The sequence below is a fragment of the Drosophila arizonae genome, chromosome 2, assembly GCF_054131065.1.
Source record: "Drosophila arizonae isolate 15081-1271.41 chromosome 2, UAZ_ARI_1.0, whole genome shotgun sequence".
Taxonomy (NCBI): domain Eukaryota; kingdom Metazoa; phylum Arthropoda; class Insecta; order Diptera; family Drosophilidae; genus Drosophila; species Drosophila arizonae.
The window spans coordinates 10,315,792-10,333,108 of NC_142922.1; the positions used below are offsets into that span (position 1 = coordinate 10,315,792).

General features: G+C 40.1%; 5 protein-coding genes across 7 annotated transcripts; 1 reads left to right on the top strand and 4 right to left on the bottom strand.

Moving 5' to 3' along the window:
• Positions 1 to 26: 26 nt before the first annotated feature.
• Cyp313a4 (Cytochrome P450 313a4) lies at positions 27 to 2,457 on the bottom strand. The gene is made up of 7 exons (XM_018000443.2): positions 1,832 to 2,457; positions 1,562 to 1,759; positions 1,323 to 1,508; positions 1,194 to 1,266; positions 1,017 to 1,143; positions 368 to 956; positions 27 to 303 (listed from the first exon to the last, which is right to left on the bottom strand). The coding sequence occupies exons 1-7, from the start codon at positions 2,217 to 2,219 to the stop codon at positions 140 to 142; spliced, it is 1,725 nt and encodes a 574-aa protein (XP_017855932.2). The 5' UTR covers positions 2,220 to 2,457; the 3' UTR covers positions 27 to 139.
• A 126-nt stretch (positions 2,458 to 2,583) lies between these two features.
• Positions 2,584 to 10,679, bottom strand: kar (monocarboxylate transporter 10-like protein kar). 3 transcript variants are annotated; one of them, XM_018000722.2, is made up of 6 exons: positions 9,939 to 10,305; positions 4,827 to 5,191; positions 3,983 to 4,763; positions 3,830 to 3,913; positions 3,674 to 3,760; positions 2,584 to 2,934 (listed from the first exon to the last, which is right to left on the bottom strand). In XM_018000722.2, the coding sequence occupies exons 1-6, from the start codon at positions 10,303 to 10,305 to the stop codon at positions 2,906 to 2,908; spliced, it is 1,713 nt and encodes a 570-aa protein (XP_017856211.1). In that variant the 3' UTR covers positions 2,584 to 2,905. The 3 variants fall into 3 exon arrangements, with proteins under 3 accessions (XP_017856211.1, XP_089318500.1, XP_089318501.1); XM_089462374.1 differs by having other exon boundaries at positions 2,584 to 3,249; XM_089462375.1 differs by having other exon boundaries at positions 2,584 to 3,760; positions 9,939 to 10,679.
• Positions 10,187 to 14,548, bottom strand: Su(fu) (suppressor of fused domain protein). The gene is made up of 3 exons (XM_018000976.2): positions 13,380 to 14,548; positions 12,928 to 13,316; positions 10,187 to 10,327 (listed from the first exon to the last, which is right to left on the bottom strand). Exons 1-2 carry the CDS (start codon positions 14,478 to 14,480, stop codon positions 12,993 to 12,995), a joined length of 1,425 nt encoding a protein of 474 aa, XP_017856465.1. The 5' UTR covers positions 14,481 to 14,548; the 3' UTR covers positions 10,187 to 10,327; positions 12,928 to 12,992.
• A 217-nt stretch (positions 14,549 to 14,765) lies between these two features.
• On the top strand, positions 14,766 to 17,289 carry Arp1 (Actin-related protein 1). The gene is made up of 6 exons (XM_018000758.2): positions 14,766 to 14,925; positions 15,732 to 15,796; positions 15,857 to 16,031; positions 16,091 to 16,242; positions 16,302 to 16,848; positions 16,916 to 17,289. Exons 1-6 carry the CDS (start codon positions 14,878 to 14,880, stop codon positions 17,057 to 17,059), a joined length of 1,131 nt encoding a protein of 376 aa, XP_017856247.1. The 5' UTR covers positions 14,766 to 14,877; the 3' UTR covers positions 17,060 to 17,289.
• Positions 15,101 to 15,696, bottom strand: LOC108609073 (uncharacterized). The gene has a single exon (XM_018000759.2). It carries the CDS (start codon positions 15,607 to 15,609, stop codon positions 15,202 to 15,204), a length of 408 nt encoding a protein of 135 aa, XP_017856248.1. The 5' UTR covers positions 15,610 to 15,696; the 3' UTR covers positions 15,101 to 15,201.
• Positions 17,290 to 17,317: the final 28 nt, after the last annotated feature.

Here is a 17,317-nt window from a genome sequence, read left to right on the forward strand (position 1 = left end):
TGTGAATAATGTAAGAAGCGCATTAATCAAATTAATAAAACTTCATATATTTATTAGCCAAATAACAATAAAAATCTTTCGCAAATTATAATGACTTCTTAACATAGCTTTTTACTTCTATTTCTCATCATGTTTTAAGCTATAAAGTCCTCCGCTCTAATTTCAGTTGTGGCACTGTTTTAAGTTTTATCGTTATATCCTCAACGAAATAAAGATCTTCGAAATTAAAGCTAGTTGAGAATTTGAAGTTTCTTAATAATTTAGCCAGGGTAATTTTTGCTGAAATTAACGCATATCTCCAACCTAATAATATACAAAATTTTATTATTTAATAGTTGCATGTGATATTGGATAAATTGATTTTTACCTATGCAGTTCCGTATGCCTTTTGTGAAAGGTATGTACGCGTATGGATGTTTATTTTGCAAATTATGGGGCAAAAAGTGGTCCGGATTGAATGTTTCCGCATCTTCGCCCCAAATTTGCTTGCTGCGATGCAAGTAGAAAATATTAATTGCAATTTGAACGCCCTTCGGAACAATAACTCCGCTCGAGAGCAACAAATCCTCCGACGTTTGCCGGGATACGATCGGCACAGGCGGCATCACTCTCATTGACTCATTTATAATAAGGTCCAGATAGACCATTTGCTGTATATCTTCATAGGTCACTTCAAAGTCCCCAGAGTCGGGAAACAAAGTGAGAATCTCCTCAAATGCCTTCTCCTGGTACATGGGAAACATTGCGAGCAACATTAATGTGTAGGCAACAGTGTTAGCTGTTGTTTCAAAGGCACCAAAAACAATTACACTCGATTCATCCTCCACATTTTTCCAGGTAAATACTCCGCGTTTCAAGAGATCCGTAGCTAGATTTAGAAATATATTTTTATCTGAAGGCAACTGATTAACCGTATCGCCGACCTCTGCATCCCTTGCCAGTTTTCTTTCAATCAGCTGGAAGACGAATTCTAATGAACAATCTATTGTTAATTGCCATAAGTCGGCTGGTTTTACCTTTCTAATAAATCCCCTTATCCTTGACTTGGAGATCGCGTAACGCTTTTCCTTGCCAAATAGCTGGCGTATTGTTCGAGAGCTAAGCCATGGCGAAAAGCACATGTCTGTCATGGTTTCCAAAACACTATTAATGGATAGGAAAACACATCCACTCACATGACAGATATAACTTACCATTGATAATCCTCCAGCAGCTGATTGTTATTAATATCCGAAATGGCTTTCACGTCGCTGCCCATTGTTGTTTCTGTGCTTGGAGAAGCTAGTCAGCTTTAGAATCCCCGAAGGAAATATACAACTTACGCGTAGCAATGCCGATCGTAAAGGCTTGCAGCAGAGGTATCAGATCCTTTTCGCCATCATCAACTAATGTGTCCAGCTGCTTAAGGAGAGCTCCAGTCTCGTTGTTGAAAATGGGCAGAAAACTGAGCAGCACCTTGTGTCCAAATGTGGGATTCAACAGCTTGCGATGCACACTCCAACGAGGATCTGTGAGGTGGTCAGATATATTTTCTTTTATATCCATCGCTCATTTTGCTAACCTGTCAAACTAAAAAGTCCCAAGCCAGCTCCATCGTCGACCGCCTTATAGATGATGCCTTTGTTGACGCAGTGCGGCGATGTAAATATATCCTGTATAATTTGGGGATCGGCCACAATCAGAAATGGTAAAGGACCCAGCCATGAAAAAATTGTTGGTCCGTGCTTATCCAAATAGAAGCCAATTGCATTCAGCACATCTAATAAATTCACATACATATATCACACATATATCATTTAAAATTTTCAAAACGCATGAGTGAAACACGCACTTTCTCTGCGAATCAGCTTATGAGCCATGCCAACGATGGGGTAGCCCAGTGGGCCTGGTATCTTAAGTGTGAGCAGATAGAATCTGCGACGCGTCCACAAGAAGTAGAGCCACAACACGAGCAACAATGCACCCCACAATTGCCACGTCAACATATTCAGGTATTCCGATCCACTTAGAGAGCCTTGATTAGCCGCCGATCGACCGACCAATTGAACGTCGATATAAATAATCAAAAAATTTGTTGTGTTCAGCCCGTTTTTATATGCCGGATGCTCGAACTTTTTAAGGCCGCGTGATCTATGCGTATATATTGTCGGGTGTATAGCCGAATCGTGACTTGACCGACTCCCACCGAAAAACATATCGCTAGGAAACGTCGCAATCATATTGATATTGATGAAGTGAAGGTACGCATCAATGAACCCAACAAAGATATCAAGTAATTGTATTTGTTTTATTTTTGTTCATTGGAATCTATTTAATTAGTGTCCGCATACAAATCGGTTTAATTAACACTAATATTTAACAGTCAACGAGCTGTATGAGCACTACTCGACGTCACCGATTGTCCAATTCCAGTCAGGTACGCGTGCTAAACGAAATTTGAATTGTATAACCCGTTGGCAGATTTGATGGCTATATAACTTTCATGTTGTGGCTGCTTGTCGCGTAATATAGTTCGTTGATTGTTCCTAATAGTATCGAATTGTTAAATATTTATAGTTTATTAAAGATAGAGAAAAATACTCATTTTGTTTTCTATAATTTTCGTTTGTTTATTTTGCAAATTTTTCAATTTGTCTTAGCCTAAATTAGTATACATTTATGCAAAAATAAGTATTACAAGTACAGGAGTCTCTCCAACAGAGGGTCTCGTCATAATATTTGTACATCGTCCCACTATGTACAGTAGTCAAAAAATGAAATGAACACTTCTCTCTCTCTCCTTCCCTCTTTCTCTATCTGTTTATGCTGGTTAGCGATATGATCATAGATTTAAAATGGCAGAAAATTTTCAATGGTAAAGTTTTGTGTGGAATTTTGAGTTTTGAGTAGACGACAGCGACTTTGTCTAGGATCCCGGCGTGTCGGTGAGTTTCTCTGAAAGATTTACATGATTATCAAAGTTAGTTAATGAAATCCAATAGCTGAACAACTACAACTTCTCCATGCAGCAGCACATGATGTCCATTCAAATATACAAAGCAAACTTAAATACACTGCAATCAACTGCATTTCATATATGTACATACATGCTAAAATCTTATAAATTTAGTTGCATTTATTTATTTACATAAGATAGTTCGGTGCAGCTTACGATCTAAAAGCGCTTATCTCTACTATGAAATACAAAATAGTGGGGCGAATGGATGCAAATGCGTGAGTGAGTTTGGCAACAAGGATGAATGGATCATTCTGGAAATATAAATGTTTCCCTCAAATTAGATCGATGCTTAGCTGCGATTACAAAGGCCAGTCTTATAAATATAAAAACGAAACAAAAGTACCAGTATCACAACTACAATGAAAGTTTAAGAGCTTTCTAACCAACTAATTAATAATTAACAGCTAACAATTTTCTCAAAACCAGTTTGAAGATATCAAATACGAGCTCAATAAATTGAATATTTATAATGGCGCTTGCTGAAATCATCAAATGAGCTTTGAGATCTCGAGCTGCGATTAAGCAAAGCAGTGTGAGATGAGATGGGTTTCGAATAATAGGTGTTAGTCGAGCTACTGGGATGAATGCATATATCTGCAGAGCAGCAGGCAGTAATACTAGAGAGGCGTTGACCGAAGTCGTTGCTGGGTGGGCTTAGAGATTCAGTGTACAAACCAGTTGTGGGATCTGTCCCATCCACATGCCCATTGGCATGTCCATTGAGACCATTCGGATGGTCAGTCGAGCCTACGGACTTGGCAGCTGAACATGCAATATATACATATATAGTTAAAGAAGGTTCATATAGCAATTTATTGATGTAATACGCACCACTTGCTGAGCCGTTGGTTAAAGCATAACCATTGGAGGCACCATTTTCGCCGGGGCCCATCAGTGGAGCACTCGACTTGACAGCTGAAAAAATAACCGAAATCAATTAAAGCTTTATACAAATATATAACACATATATAACTAAATACAGACCACTCAGGCGATAATCGCCATTGGAAGAGTTCTCAATGTCGCCATTTTTTTGGCCTGCGACTCCATTTGTAGTTTTGGCCACGTCCTCATCCTTAACGCAACGCATGAGGAACAGCATCGAGGAGCCGAGCAGAGGCGGCAGTCCAGCTAGTATAAATGGCAGCGTATACGAACCAGTACGCTCGAATATCATGCCGGCAACGGGCGGCCCAATGGTCAGGGGCAGCGAGCAGAGGCCGAGCAGAAAGCCAATGGCTTGTGTGGCGCCCGACGGTCCACAGATCTCGTAGGCAATCGGACCCAACAAGGAGATGAAGCAGCCATCGAACAGACCCATAACCAAAGCAAAGGTGACGAGCAGCACATAGGAGCTGGTCAGGGGCAGCAGCAGAGTCACCAAGCCAATGCAGACCAGCGACAGCTGCTGCAGATACATTCGATTCACGCCGGGCATATCGGCAATGACGCCAAAGATGAGACGGCCAATGCCAGAGGTGACGCCAATGCACATGACGGGCAAGTTGACATCGTGGCCGGGAAACGAGGCCTCCACAAACTTCATCATGTGCACATAGGGCACAAAGTACCCAAAGAGAGCCAATGGCACACACAGCGCCCAGATGACATAGCGCTTGCGTTTCCAGATCTCCACATTGATAACCGAACGCATAAGCACAGCCAAGCGAGAGCGTCCGATCTTCTTGGGCACGTGCAGGGGCAAATGCAGCGGCTTATACACAAAGGAGCAGACGATAATAAATGCAGCCATAAGACTCATGATCTGCAAGTTAAAATCAACTTGAATAAAATGCAAATCAATTAATGAATTAATGGAGCTACTCACCCTCAACGTTGCCTCCAGTCCATAGCTGCCCAGCAGCCAGTCCAGACCCGGTGGCAGTATAACAGTGAACACACTTGATCCCGCCGTCACAAAGCCGCTCACCTTGCCCAGGTAACGCTTGAAATAGTGCCCCAATATGGCCAGCGTGGGCGTGTAGGCCAAGGCACCACCCAATCCAAACATGATGCCATACGTAAAGTACAAGGAATTGATATTATCTGTACTAAAGGATGACAGCAACAGTCCGCCAGATGCAAGCATGCCACCAATAAAGGTGGTCAGACGCAGGCCAATCTTGTCCGTCAGACAGCCAGCGACAGGCGACAAGAAGAATGTGGTGCCAATAGCCAGCGAGCCAACCAGCGCTGCAGAGGAAGAGGTGAATATCAGTATGCATATATGTATGTGTGTATTAAAATTATAAAAGTTTCTTTTTATATATCTTAAGCAAGTTTTATTTAATTTGGATTTATTAGGAGTAAATGAAAACTCTCTGAACTATCAGAAGAGATATTAGTATTTATGTATGTATGTACACATGTATAAAAATTATAATAGTTGGTTAATATATCTTAAACGAGTTTTATTTCATTTTAATTTATTGCACACCCTAGTGAAAGCTCTCAGAAATAAACTATTTAGCCGATAGGAGCTTTTTAAAAATTTCTCGTTTATTTTCAAAATTTCAAGACTCAAGATTTTCAAGATTTTTTCATTTTAAATCATTTCTGAAAGTTTATAGTGCTATAATTCAAAATTGTAATTTGAGCTGAGAAACAGTTTCATTAAAAATATAAAAAACTATGTTAATAATATGCAAAATAAAAAACCAATTCATTTTAGCTCAGCTTTTCAATATATTGTATTATCATATGCATATATAAATTATCAAGTTCCACTGAAATTTGAATTGCTGCATAGGAATCAATGCATTTGAAGATATCTAATATCTCAGCAGATACGAATATCATATTATGCAACTATAGACCGCAAGAGGTAATTGCTCTTCGACACCTCGTTTGCTTTAAAAAATTTTAGTGTTTTTTTTTTGCCAATTGTTTAATTGTGAATGAACCTAACATGCCGACAAATAGCATTTATTAAATCGAATCTCACGCAATTGCGGTTAATTGTGAAATGAACTGTTTTTTCCAGTCGATCGCCGATCGTCAAAGAGTTTTCTCGACGCCTAATTCGATTGAGCGTTTGCCGCGTTGTCTGAGTCAGCGATCAAGCCATAAGAGTGGGTCGAACTTAACTATAGTTCATATAGCTGATATATGTATATATGTACAGTACATATATGTAACATATAGCTCAAAGTTCCGCATTGGTAATTGGCACAAATATTTCATAAATCCAATTGCAGTTGCAGTCGGTCGTTAATCTCACTGATGGTAAGCGATGCGATTAAACGTAATACCTAACAACACCTAACTGACAGTTTGGGGTTAATTCTTTGTTCAATGAACGACCCAGTTTTGATAAGAGTTCGCAAATAACCGAAAGCCATGATAATGTGTATTAAGTTAAAGCACACATTGAATCGTTAAGCATGGCCACATGTAAATAATGCAGCTGTCAACAGCTCAAATTAGCTCAGCTCAAATCAGCAGTTTTGCTCTGACTTCCCTAAGATTATATTACGTATACATACATAAGCTAGATTGCATATGAGATGTCAATATTGGTCGAACCCGGGAAGATACTGACAAAAGTAAAAATTATGGTTAAATATATAATATACAACGATATATAATATACAATGATGTAATTTTGTTTACAGTCTACAATTTCCCTAGACAAGGAAAAGAAAAACACTTTTCAGATCAAGTAATTTACTTAATATTTTTAATATAGATGCGTATAAGCAAAACGAAATTGAAATTTCTTTTATTAGATTTCATGCTTGGGCTCATTACACTAAAATTAGACTTGACCTACATTTGGCAAGAAAATAGGATTCCGCCAAGCAAGCTATGAAATCAATACGCCAGCAAGCACTCACGGACACACGCACATACATACACACCTGCAGCTGCATTTAGCCAAATACACATGCAATTCGGGGTGCTATAGCAACAGGGCAAAGAATACGGCAAAACATTCAATGTCAATGGCACAGCCGGAGCCGGCTAGATGTAGTTACAGAGAGAGCTCAGAGCGCGCAAGAGAGAGAGAGAGAGAGAGAGAGAGAGAGAGAGAGAGAGAGGCAGAGAGAGCGAGAGAGAACAGTTCTCATGTGCAACATATTAGATAATAGCCACACAACTGTTCGCATTCTGAAACATTGCCAAAGGTCTATAAAAATAAAACTAAACAAAGCTGACGGCAGTAAAGGCAGCATTGCATCAAGTTTTCTTTTTTGGCGGACATGACAAACATTTTTTATTTAAGAAAAGGCGTATAAAAATAAATAAAATACTATAATAATATAAAATATATACTCTTAAGCATTATAATCCTTATTAAATATATATTGCTTGCTTATCTGCCTAACATAGTGAAACATCAAAGATCATTATCATCTTTGATTTAGTTGACGACAAATAATTTGAACTCTGTCTCTTTCTAATTGTTCTAATACACAATTATGCAAATATTTTAAATATAATATTGTTATTTCATTCATGAAAATAAAAAACAATGACGTCAACATCAATTCGAAGCGTCGCTATCATAGGGTGATCGACCTGAATTAAATGAAATGGCGTTTAATTTCAATAAGTTTAAAGGGTTATCAATTCTTCTATACGGCACACTCAACCTTTGATTAGCTCAGATTATATACATAGTATATACATATACATATATATATATATATGTATATATGGAAGAGGTCAGGTGACAGGTTCCTAATGTGACGGCTTGGACTCGGATTACGTGAAGCTTTAATCATATGGCGGAACTAATGCCACTCAACCAAGTCAACGGCTAGCCCAGCTCTCGCCCGTTGGAGGATCGCTGTCAAGCGCCGCCAGTTGTGGGGCTTCCCAGCGCCAGTCTAGCAAGTAACTGGGTCAGTGGCATGTGGCAAGAGGTATGCGGCATGTGGCATACGGCATGCGGCATACGCAATTGTGCCCATTATGCTCAGCCGGGCCGTCTTTGGTGTCGGCTTTTGTCTTTGGCCAATGCAACTGGTCTTCTTTTCAAGCATTTGCTCCATACAGGCGCCAAACGCGGCGTATACGCAACGTCGAACCTTGACAAACAAATCTTAAACCAATTGAGCTCTCTGAGAGACGTCACCAATAGAAATATGTACTAGTTCTAGACACTCACTATGTCTGTGCATGTGTGTGTGTGTGTGCATGTGCGTAGCACGCAAAATTATTCGCAGCAAACGACCTTTTGCTCTCTTCTGCTCAATTTTGAACTCTCATCGACTCCAGCGACTTGACATCGTCATTGCCGTCGCGGTGTTGAATAACGTTTTGTGATCCAATAAACTTTCAGCAATTTAATTCACTTGACGTCGTACAACTACACACATCCACACACACACACACACACACACACACACGAACATTGTCGGCACTAACATGCGCAAAGTTTTGTTGAACTCAAGCTTGGATAGAAATACTTCTTTGGCTCGTATGACCGCAGCTCTTACAACACTTGAATCGCACATTCCTCCATCAAGCATTTGGTCAATAGCACAGCAAAAATAAATTTGTAATCAATTGGTAATTAATATGTTGGCACCTACATACGATACAAATGGACACATGTCGAGCATGTCTACATTCTAATTAGAATATTCAATAGTCGCTGTGGGGCGAACATCGATCGAATTTGCGCCACATTTTTATAGAATTTTGAATGCTGAAAACTGATCATAGAAGTCGAATTACAACTAGCATATTTTAAATAATATTTTTAAATCAAATGCACAACTTAAACAGTGCTTAACACTCAAGTATATCTAATTCATGATCATGTGTAGGAGATGTCTGCTTATGACCCTTATCATCCATATTCTTATCTTCTCAAATTATGTTTTAGGCCTTTTGATGAAAACGCTTAGATTATAAGCATTTTGTTTTAGTTCAAGTTTTACTTCAGCATATTATTTCAGAACTTGTTCGTTATCATTTTAAACTCTGATAAAAATAAAAAAGATCTTTGATTATTATTTATATGAAACAACATTATGTTCATTTTTTGTCTGATAACGTTATAATATATATGTGAATAATATGCAAATATAAATACGAATATTTATTTGGCAATGCGCAATCCATTTCTATAACATACATATATCAATATATATATATTTAAATATTATACTCTGCCTATCTTGCTAAGCACAGAGATTCGTTATCACATATGTAAATATTCAGGGTCATAAATCTGTAAACATTTTCGTATAAATGTAGCGCAAGTAATTAGTCGACAATGCGGAATGCTGTCAATTCGGTGTCATTTGGCAAATAAATAGAAATGTTACACTCGGCAAAAAGTGACTGCCCAATGCTCGCTACTAATTTGATAACTGCAAATATGGCCAAAAGCCTATTTAAACTGGGATTCTCTAGCTATTAAAATAGTATAAATATATTTGTCCATTTATCTATTTGGCGGGAGTAATTAAATGAATGTTAATATAATAGAAAATCAATGTTGCTGGCTTACACAACTCTATATATCTATGTAAGTCCAGTCAAGCCTTTGGTACCCCATTCCAGTTTGGCGCACGCCTATGACAAGTGTTAATTTCTCATCTAATCAGTGCTGGACTTTCTGCATAATTGCTTTCAATCGTGGATTGTCACGATTTCCGAATCAATTTGCCTTTGGCACAGCTCGGTAGGGATTAGGCCCAAGCGCAAATTGATTGCAGTCAACCCTTTTGTGTTAATGCCCCAAGCACATTGGTAATGGGTAAACGGGGTATATTGTTTATGGTTAAATATGCGTAGCAAACAGAAGAATGTGTAATATATATAATAAATAATCTATGTAAATATTTTTGATCACATTTAAAGGAATTGGTTGCCTATTTAAATATTTGGACTCTCAGCTGCCCGACTGCCGGGGTATCTTCTAGTCGAGCACTGCCAACTGCAGCGCCCTTAGTTGTTTGTGCTGTTTGACACGTGGACTTACCCGCTTTGCTGTTGGCCTCCGCATCGCCCTGGGCGGTCAGCCGCTCCGTCAGCAGCTTGTGAAGTACGCCATATGTGTTGATTAGCCCAAAGATGACGCCGTTGCATAGGAATGCGCTAACCATTACCAGCCAGGCACGTGCACCGCCATCCGGCGGCTCCTTGCCGTGTATATCTCGACAGCAGGGCGCCTCGATATGCTCTTGCATGCCATTCGATTGGATCTTGCCATTGGATGCGGCTCGATGAACTTGACCGTTGCTGGTCTTCAATGCGTGTCCATTGGCACGCTCCTCGGCACTGATAATGCGCCCGTTTGGCTGGCTAACGGATCCGTCTAGCGGCTCACTCTCAGCCATTGTCGCCATAGATGTAAAAAACGTGTGGTTTCTGAAATTTCAACTGATTACAGATCGCGTCGCGTTGTCGCTCGTCGTTGTCGTTTTTGTTTTCGCTGTCGTCTCCGGCACTATCTGATATGATCCGACTATGCGGTTTATGGCCAATCAGTGCAAGTTCTACGGATTCTCAAACAGCTGCTGAACCATAAACCGACACGATTTAAGATTTAATTGTAATTATCATTATTTGCACGACGCGCTTTCTACAAGTACAATTGAGATACTGCCTCTATGTGGATGCAATGGACTCGAATGCACTTGAACTTCAAGTATTTCAGTCATTGAACAGATTGCGTGGTTGGCACATTCTTGGCTTTAAACTGAAAGTGTGGCTAAGCAATATTTTTTGACAACGTTGTTTATGTTAACTGCGTTCTACAATTTATTTAATTTTAATTTCGTATATTTCGAAATTACAGTATAGGCAAGTGAGTTCGAGGAAATATATTAATTTAATATAATAATCAGTCTAGTAAAAATATATATTTCTGCATTTTATCTACAAGTTCTTTGTTCTGCTCTGTTGTCGCATTTTCTTGCCTATTTTATGAATGCACAATATGTTGTGCAGCCATTAGACTTAAAATAATGTTTTAAGAGAGAAAGGATCTAGAAGATATCTGAATTTAATTTTTCACTTTGCACATAGAACTAGGCTCTATAATAGGACATACTTTCAAAGAGTTTTCTTATTGCCTTTGACTCTAAATCTTGTCACTAAGAACTTGAGAGTATGGTTATAGAAGCTTTGAATACTAAAAATAAGTGTAGGTGTATGTATAAATTATATATGTACGTACTTTGTAGTAGTATAAACACCAATATTTTTGAAAAATCTTGTACACTTTGCAAAATATAAAATGCTTAATTTTCACTTCACAGAATCTTCAAGATACAAGATATATTGTACTTTCAGATTCGGATTGAGTTTGCTAAGAACAAGTCAGAATATATTGCTGATTAAAAATCGTGTTCTTCTGTTTTACCAAGTATTGGAATATCACTATAGACTTTCACTTTAGACTAATTGGAAATTGTTGACACGTTGCACTTAATTTTTTGTATTTGCTCCCTTCAAAGAATAAATTTGTTAAACAGTGTAAGCATTAGATTACAACAAAATATGCTATAGCAAATATGAATCATATCCACGTGCATGTGAATTTCTACATTGCTTTAAGCCTAAGGCTGCAAACCTTTTCACTCAATATCAATTTGCTATTGATATAAATTTATATATAGAATGCCTTCTGGTCACGGATGGAACTAATGGAAATTTACACACTTGATATATTAATATGAGCATATCAATTGAAATGTATATACATGCATATATATAAATTAAATTTCACTTTTGTCAGCAAGAATTTGTACGCTGACAAATTACATGCAAATGTGGGCAAAACAAAACCAAAACAGAAGAAAACAAAAGAGAGCAAAACAAAAGAGAAGTTTTGCCGAAAGCAAAGTCAAAGTCGACTATAAAGCGATATATGTACATTCCAGACTATAAAGTAGTAAATCTATTTGATGTTTCTGTTTTTGTGTTTGCATTATCAATGTTCACGTGTTGGACGCAGGCGTCGCCCAGCGGGGGGCGGTCTCAATTTGAATAAAAAATCGAAGTGTGCTCATGATTACGCAATGAATCAGCCTAATATAATGGTAACAGTTAAACGTGTTCTTAGTGCAATTGGTCTTACAATGGATTTAAATGCAGCCGATGGTCGAGTTGCACGAAGTCTCGTAGATCCCCCTGGGCGAGTGGATGGCGCGTACCGCCGTCTCTGGCTGTGGCTTTTGCTAGACGCAGTCGATTTGATAGCCGAGAGTAGAGCAGAGGAACACGACCGAGCGCTTGCGTTGCCGGCAACGGAATGAAAAATAATTCAATTATTTTCCACGAGCAGCTTTTTTCTTCTCTCTATATATATATGTATATATATATTTTTTTTTTTTTTTGTGTTGCAAAAATTTGTCACTCACGAGGCGCCTAATCGGAGACGTACAACGTGTGATTGTGAGTGTTCTCAGTAGTAAACAAAACGAGGCGTTGAAGAGGGCTGCGTCTGCCTTTGCGGTTGCGTTGACAACCGCCACGCGAAGAAGATGGTCACAAAAAAAAAGTAAATAAATAATCAAAAGAGAGAAAACAGAAGCCATCAAATGATATGCACATATAGAGCAGTGTCTATCACTGAGGTGCATCCGTTTGAATTCGCCTAAATCATTTGATCAACTGTTGTGCAGCCAATGTATCAATGAATTTTTATCGCGACTGTTTTTCATTCCGAAATATTTTAAATTGATTTCAATTCGCAGAATTGAAAACTGAAGTCCATTGTCCAAGCACAACCCTGAGACACTTTCGTTTTGTACCACAAATTGGTCATGTCCGTTATGATAGCCACACATCAAAGCAGCAGCAGCAGCAGAAGCAGATGCTTTGCCAGACATGGCTACTCATCAAGATGAGTTTGATTGTGGCGCCTTTCTTTGATGAAATACTTTTTGAGTTTTATTTCGCATAAATGTGTGTACTATATACTATATAATATATTCGATATAATAGTAAAATTTAAGACTTACGTGTTAGTGGAAGATTCAGTTTAGTTAAATTTATAATACTAAGAATAAGGCTTGAGAGTCGCTCTTCAATTCACAGGCGCCGCCTCAATGGACATGGCCGTGGGGACCAGAGAGCAGGGCGGCTGATCTACAATTAGCTTAAAGTGTTTATCGGGCCAATCGAATTCCAGACGCTGCGTTGGCTCCGTCTTGCCATCGAGCTGTGAATTGCGAAATGCCTCCATCATGCGCGGCACTAGATCATTTGGTATCAGCACCTGTATCCAATAGCCAAGCACGCCATAGGGTTCGCTCACACTAACAGCAGCGCCTGTAACTGTTTCGGCGACCAGAGTCAAAGCCAGATGTTGCGCCTTGAACGTGAAATGCCGACCGTGTCGTATGCGATCCTGAAAAGAAAAATATGCATTTCATCATTTTATATATCGAATCTAACTCCATTGCGTTTTTACCTTTATGGCCAGCAGCAAGTACTTGGCCGCATAGGGCGCTAGTGTTATTTCAATGCCATCTAGCGATATGCAGTCGGGCGCCTGTGGCTGATTGTCCAGTGGACATGATTTGTGCAACGAGTTGCTGCTCATCGACATGGACTGGGGGAAACTCGGCTCCTCGCGCTTCAATTGTGACTCTGTCAAGGGTCGATTGTTCTCTTCGCTGGCGCATTTCTCGTTCAGAGATTGAAAGTCTACTTCCTCCTTAATTGTTTTGGTTGGCTTCAGTTCACGGAATGTAAACTCAGCATTAACGCCGGCCAAATCAGAGCCTTGTTTCTCCAGGTCGTCCTGAAGGTTAAGCAAAGTTTCTGGGAACAATTCGAACACGCTCATGGTGCGCTGCATGTTGGTAACCAGCCACTCGCCGCCTGTTTGCACATCCTTAGCTAAGAAATTCAAGACGCCACGACCGTTCCAGCGTGAGGCCTGCTCCAGTTCCTCCTCAGTAACGCCAACTATTTGGCAAAAGTCAACTGTGCCAAAAGGCGTGTCAATCGAACCTAATTGCGGATCCTGTGCTACCAGTAAGCTTTGCATTCGTGAATCGGCGCTGCCATCCAATCCCTTGCGCCAAGGAATATTGTCGCCAAAGCAAAGACCATTGCCAGTTTGAAAGCAATAACGCGCAATTGATTGCAGCAGATTTGCAGGCCAGGTGGGCGGTCTGAGTGGCTTATCCGGACATTCCCGTTCCTTGTGCAGCTCAGCCTCTGTCTTAGCCAGCCGAAATGTTAGCTCGAAGCCCATGCCTGAACGAGTGGTGTGCTCTTCTTTCAGGTGAACGCGCTGATCGCCATGCAGATCGCTGAGTCCGAAGCTAACATAATGCCAATGCGGTGGTATTCGCTCTGCATCGCCTTCGCCCTGCCCTTTGTTGCTGTACATGCTTATGTAGTCCAGGGGATCGGAGCCACCCAGCCAATACTTAAGCAGTGTCGTCACTTGCAGAGGATTCGGTTGATCTGGATAGACTGATTTTAAGTGATCAATCAAGGACTTTAGCCCAGGAGGCGGCTTAAGCTCTGAATTCTTTTCAGGATTGGTTGAGGCAGCCATAATAGTAAAACTCTTGTCTTGGAAGAAAACAGAAAAACAAACTAAAAATAATCGATTGCACGATCAATAGTATCGATAGTCATGCCAAGTACGCAGCTCGAAGATATTGAACGAGCTAAATGCAAGCAGGCAGGCTTATTGTATGTGATAATGTAATATATATATAATATATTAACATTTATGTGTTATATAGCAAATACTAGAATTAAAATATTTAAGCATATGTGCAACAAGAGACGATTTAATTTTTGCACAGGCACACCCAACACTCTGGTATCTTTCAAATTAACCAGTTTTCTATTTGGTATTATAACGCATGCGAAACGCGGTCACACCGCACACGACACCGCGATTTTATAGGAAAAATTTGCAATACTTTGTTTTATAAACGCACAAAATGGAGCCCTATGATGTCGTAGTCAATCAGCCTGTGGTCATAGATAACGTAAGTCAAATTTGCAATAAAATATCAATCAGAGCCCAACTAGAATCAATTGCCACATAAGCTACATTAGGCTGTTTGCCTGACAAGTGACATCACCAACTAACACGAACGAATAAGCCAAGCTGCCACTGCCCGTCCCTTTGTCCATAGACTTTTTCAGCAGTAGTCGCAACTGTTTATGTATGGGCAATGACTAATTTGCCAAAAGCTAGACTTTTTTGCCCGATTTACTGAAAGTTGCCAAAAGGAGTGTACAAGATAATAATAATATCGCAGTCAGCGCTTGAACACTGTAACCGAGTTGGGTGAGAAGTGGGCATCGATATGAATCTTTCCACTCAGGTTCATACGTTGATTATATTTCTCCGAATACACAACCGGAGGGCGTTCCTTCACCCAAGATCCGGGCACACTGAGTGCCTCAACAGTGCGATCCGGTCGAGTGCCACACCTGCCCTGGTTTTGGCAAAACTTCGCAGGACGACGCATCTTCTCAAAAGGATCACGATAATAATCCCTATAGTTCTGGCAATCCAAGTAGAAGGTATCAATCTCGCCCAGACTTCCGTAGTTGACAAACGACATACCAATCGGTGGTACAAATTTCAAGATTGGCTTCCGCTGAACACGCAAACTCTTCGACACGGCTAGCATATCCACGAAAGGAATGGTTCGGGTATCCATAATTTGTCCTTTTTATGAAAATGCTTAACAAAACAATTCAGAAACGAACAAACTTGACCTGTGTGAAGCAAAATTTGAATGAATGCCAGCCTGTATAAAACCCAAAATGATTTCCTTTACAGGGCTCCGGTGTGATCAAAGCCGGCTTTGCTGGCGAGCACATTCCAAAGTGCAGGTTTCCCAACTAGTGAGTATCTGGTGCAGCGCTGTGCAGGGCTGAATGTAGTTAATCATGCTTTCATCTTAGCATTGGCAGACCAAAGCATGTTCGGGTAATGGCCGGCGCCTTGGAGGGCGACATTTTTGTTGGTCCCAAGGCGGAGGAGCATCGCGGCTTGCTTAGCATACGATATCCGATGGAGCATGGCATCGTGACGGATTGGAACGATATGGAGCGCATATGGAGCTATATATATAGTAAAGTAAGTAACGTACAAGTTTCATGACCGGCAGATCTTGGTGTAACATATATTTACTACAGGAACAATTGGCAACGTTTACGGAAGACCATCCAGTTCTACTCACTGAAGCACCATTGAATCCGCGTCGCAATCGGGAAAAGGCCGCTGAGTTCTTTTTCGAAGGCATCAATGCGCCAGCGCTCTTTGTCTCCATGCAGGCAGTTCTCAGTCTGTAAGAGCCTAGTTAAACTAAACTTAAAAGTTGTATTTATACAATTTCAATATTATTAGCTATGCCACTGGCCGTGTAACGGGCGTGGTGTTGGACTCGGGTGACGGTGTGACGCATGCAGTTCCCATTTACGAAGGATTCGCCATGCCTCACAGTATTATGCGTGTGGATATCGCTGGGCGGGATGTGACACGCTACCTGAAAACACTCATACGCCGAGAGGGCTTCAATTTCCGTTCGACAGCCGAGTTTGAGATCGTGCGGTCGATCAAGGAGAAGGTCTGCTACTTGGCGACCAATCCACAAAAAGAGGAGGCTGTGGAGACTGAAAAGTTCGCCTATAAATTACCAGATGGCAAGACATTCGAAATTGGACAGGCTCGTTTCCGTGCGCCCGAGGTGCTCTTCCGGCCCGATCTGCTGGGCGAGGAGTGCGAAGGCATACACGATGTGCTAATGTATTCCATTGAAAAGTCGGATATGGATCTCAGAAAAATGCTCTATCAGAACATTGTGCTGTCGGGTGGTTCAACGCTTTTCAAAGGTTTCGGCGATCGTCTCCTCTCCGAGCTGAGAAAACACTCAGCAAAGGATCTGAAAATCAGAGTAAATATCAATATATATCTGAATAATTTAGATTTGTATATTGATATCTGTATTTGCTTTGATCTAGATTGCTGCACCCCAGGAACGTTTATACTCGACGTGGATGGGCGGCTCAATTCTGGCATCGCTGGATACCTTCAAGAAGATGTGGGTATCGAAGCGAGAGTTCGAAGAGGAGGGCCAACGTGCCGTGCACAGAAAGACTTTCTAGTTTGTTTAAAACCATTTAAACGCTACGTGTAAAAGGCTTATTAAACTCTGTATCAAAAATCATGTGTCAGCTAACATCAACTATCCCTTAAAAAGAAAATTTGATTTAATTTTGCATGTGTATGTTATGCATTAATAGGCGCAAAGTATTTAAATATGCTATTTATTGAAATTTGCTTACGCAGCATATAAGAAAAAAGATAAACAAATAAAAACTAAAAAATATATAAATATTTATGTTTAAATTTTATATTAAACG

Excerpts from the sequence above, each read along its gene's own strand:
- kar (XM_089462375.1), bottom strand. The coding sequence starts at position 10,305 with ATGGCGACAATGGCTGAGAGTGAGCCGCTAGACGGATCCGTTAGCCAG. Across the intron at positions 3,914-3,982 it reads TGGCGATTATCGCCTGAGTG|CTGTCAAGTCGAGTGCTCCA; the intron begins GTCTGTATTTAG and ends TTATTTTTTCAG. Across the intron at positions 3,761-3,829 it reads AACCAACGGCTCAGCAAGTG|CTGCCAAGTCCGTAGGCTCG; the intron begins GTGCGTATTACA and ends TTGCATGTTCAG.
- Arp1 (XM_018000758.2), top strand. The coding sequence starts at position 14,878 with ATGGAGCCCTATGATGTCGTAGTCAATCAGCCTGTGGTCATAGATAAC. Across the intron at positions 15,797-15,856 it reads AAGTGCAGGTTTCCCAACTA|CATTGGCAGACCAAAGCATG; the intron begins GTGAGTATCTGG and ends CTTTCATCTTAG. Across the intron at positions 16,032-16,090 it reads GGAGCTATATATATAGTAAA|GAACAATTGGCAACGTTTAC; the intron begins GTAAGTAACGTA and ends TATTTACTACAG.
- LOC108609073 (XM_018000759.2), bottom strand. The coding sequence starts at position 15,609 with ATGGATACCCGAACCATTCCTTTCGTGGATATGCTAGCCGTGTCGAAG.
- Cyp313a4 (XM_018000443.2), bottom strand. The coding sequence starts at position 2,219 with ATGATTGCGACGTTTCCTAGCGATATGTTTTTCGGTGGGAGTCGGTCA. Across the intron at positions 1,144-1,193 it reads CTGCTGGAGGATTATCAATG|TGTTTTGGAAACCATGACAG; the intron begins GTAAGTTATATC and ends ATCCATTAATAG. Across the intron at positions 957-1,016 it reads TAAGGGGATTTATTAGAAAG|CTGATTGAAAGAAAACTGGC; the intron begins GTAAAACCAGCC and ends TTCGTCTTCCAG.